The sequence below is a fragment of the Sardina pilchardus genome, chromosome 12, assembly GCF_963854185.1.
Source record: "Sardina pilchardus chromosome 12, fSarPil1.1, whole genome shotgun sequence".
Lineage (NCBI taxonomy): Eukaryota > Metazoa > Chordata > Actinopteri > Clupeiformes > Clupeidae > Sardina > Sardina pilchardus.
In genome coordinates this window covers 6,572,540-6,575,039 of record NC_085005.1, presented here as the reverse complement: position 1 = coordinate 6,575,039, position 2,500 = coordinate 6,572,540, and the positions used below count along the sequence as shown (strand labels likewise).

Sequence of the window (2,500 nt, the reverse complement as noted above, 5' to 3'; positions counted from 1 at the left end):
CTAACAGAAGAGCCGGTTATAAAGTAGACCTGCTGGACACTAACACGCTGGACACTAATAGAAGAGCCGCTGCTCTGTCGAACTGGGCTACTTGTCGAGTTATGCTACCACGCAAGCGCAGTGTGCAAAGAAGGTCAGTGTTTTGTGCACGTCCACACCTGTGCCTGCATGCCACCCCTAACCCAGTGGGATGGGTTTTAAGTAGCTCCCTTAACACACACACACACACACACACACACACACACACACACACTCACTCACACTCCCACCCACACACACATACTCACACACACACCTCTTTGGCACCTGCTTCTGTGTTTGCCTCTCCCTTTCACTGTCCGAGCTCCTTGCAGGGTGAGGAGAACTGTGGACAGTCACCACCCGCTCCTGTCCGCACCAAACCACCACACCATGGCACATGACACCGCACCGCACCGTACCGCACCGCACCGCCATGCCACCCCACGTCATGCCACCCCACACCATGCCACACCGTACCACGCCATGCCACGCCACGCCATGTTGGCATCCATAAAACATAAGACAGGTGCCTTCATGTGGAAAGGAACTATGGAGACGAGACCCGACGCTGCTCATCTACACCTCATGCCCCCTCACACACACACACACACACACACACACATACACACACACACACACACACACACACACACACACACACACACACACACACACACATACACGCACTCCTCTCCACCACACCTACCCTCTATGGGTGCCTGAGAGAGGGGAGAGAGGGCGTGTGTGTGTGTGTGTGTGTGTGTGTGTGTGTGTGTGTGTGTGTGTTAGTGCCCTGACCCCAAACTGTCAAAATGTATTTTATGATGGGGGATGGTGGAGAGAGAGAGAGAGAGAGAGAGAGAGAGAGAGAGAGAGAGAGAGGAAAGGGGAAAAGAGAGAAAAGAGAGGGATATGGAGAATTTATGAAAATGGAGAAAAGAGAGGGATATGGGGAATATGTGAAAAGAGAGAAGAGAGGTGGATATGAGGGATATGTGGAAAAAAGAATGGAATATAGGAGATATGTGAAAAGAGAGGGATATGGAGATATTTGAAAAGAGAGAAAAGAGGGATAGGGGGATGAGTGAAAGGAGACAAAAGAGAGAAAGGGATATGAGGGATATGTGGAAAAAGAGAAAAGAGAAAAGGATATGGAGGATATGTGGAAAGAGAGACACGAGCGGGTCAACTGCCAGTTTTTGTGGATTAAAGCCAGCCAGAGTGTGTGCATTTTGTGTAGTGTGTGTGTGTGTGTGTGTGTGTGTGTGTGTGTGTGTGTGTGTGTGTGTGTGTGTGTGTGTGTGTGTGTGTGTGTGTGTGTGTGTGTGTGTGTGTGTGTGTGTGTGTGTGTGTGAGTGAGAGTGTGTGTGTGTGTCTAGTTTGAGGATTTTTGCAGTGCCTCTGGCATCACTTGTGCCGAGTGGATGAATACCCATGATTCACTGGGAGAGGGCGCCCAGCACATCTGGACCTCTGTGTCCTCATCTCTCTCTCTCTCTCTCTCTCTACTCCCTTTCATGGCCATTAACATCCAACCTCTCTTTTCCCCCTCTCTCCTTTCTCTCTTTCTCTCCTTTCTGTCTCCCCCTTCCTCTCTTTCTCTCCTCTTTCTCCCTTTCTCCAGCTCTTTTTGTGGTGTGTATGGGTACCCCTCCCCTCCATGTTGGTTGTGGTGTGCCACACTCAGGGTCATGTCAAGGTCGGCACGGGAGAGGGCAGCTTCAGAACACCAGTGAGCACATCAACAGTCACAAATGAAGCCCCATCAAGCCCTTTATTATTATGTGCTCATAAACGGAATTAGAAGTCATGAAACTCCTTGTGCTCAAGAGCCAGCTCAACTTTATAGAATAAATTAAAAGTAGTTATTCAAATCTGACACTGCATTGACTATTGTCTTGAGACCTACCTGGTAGTACTCAGTTAGATACCAGGTAGATACGATTCAAGATGTCGTGATCTGCTTGTAGGTCACGTTCCAATCTTTCCTGGATGCTGCGGATGTTGTGGATGTACAGTACATGTTTTGAAGTATGAAAGGAAGTGGTTGTGGTGTCTTGTAAACCCTCTTGTTATCAGGACACTTGTTCTAACTCATGTCCTCTCCCCCCGGCAGGAGTTAGCGGAGGAGGGCTTCGGGGCCATCACCACGGAGATAGCCGAGGCCAAAGAGTTCTACTACGCCGAGGACTACCACCAGCAGTACCTCAGCAAGAACCCTGACGGCTACTGCGGATTGTCCGGCACCGGGGTGTCCTGTCCAATAGGAGTCCGCTCTTAGACGGGGCTCCACGGGCTAGCTTTTAGACAGAGTTGCCTTAATCAGACACATGAAAGCATTTCAGAGATTCAGGATTTTTTTGTAGCAAGTTTCATGTCTGACAGATTCAGTGCTGTTCATCTGCAAGCTTCAAGGAGTTTTATTTCAAATATGAGTATTATGTATTTTGAGCTATAATTGTGAGTATGGTAAAAATAA

At 48.8% G+C, this 2,500-nt stretch overlaps 1 protein-coding gene across 2 annotated transcripts in view; it reads left to right on the top strand.

Annotated features, from left to right (window-relative positions):
• msraa (methionine sulfoxide reductase Aa) overlaps positions 1-2,500 on the top strand; it is an 84,833-nt gene that overhangs the window by 82,316 nt on the left and 17 nt on the right. For both annotated transcript variants that reach the window (XM_062550611.1, XM_062550612.1), the window contains exon 6: positions 2,138-2,500. This exon is cut by the window's right edge and continues 17 nt beyond it. In XM_062550611.1, the coding sequence (XP_062406595.1) occupies positions 2,138-2,302 (165 nt within the window). In that variant the 3' untranslated portion in view covers positions 2,303-2,500. The remainder of the gene's footprint in view (positions 1-2,137) is intronic.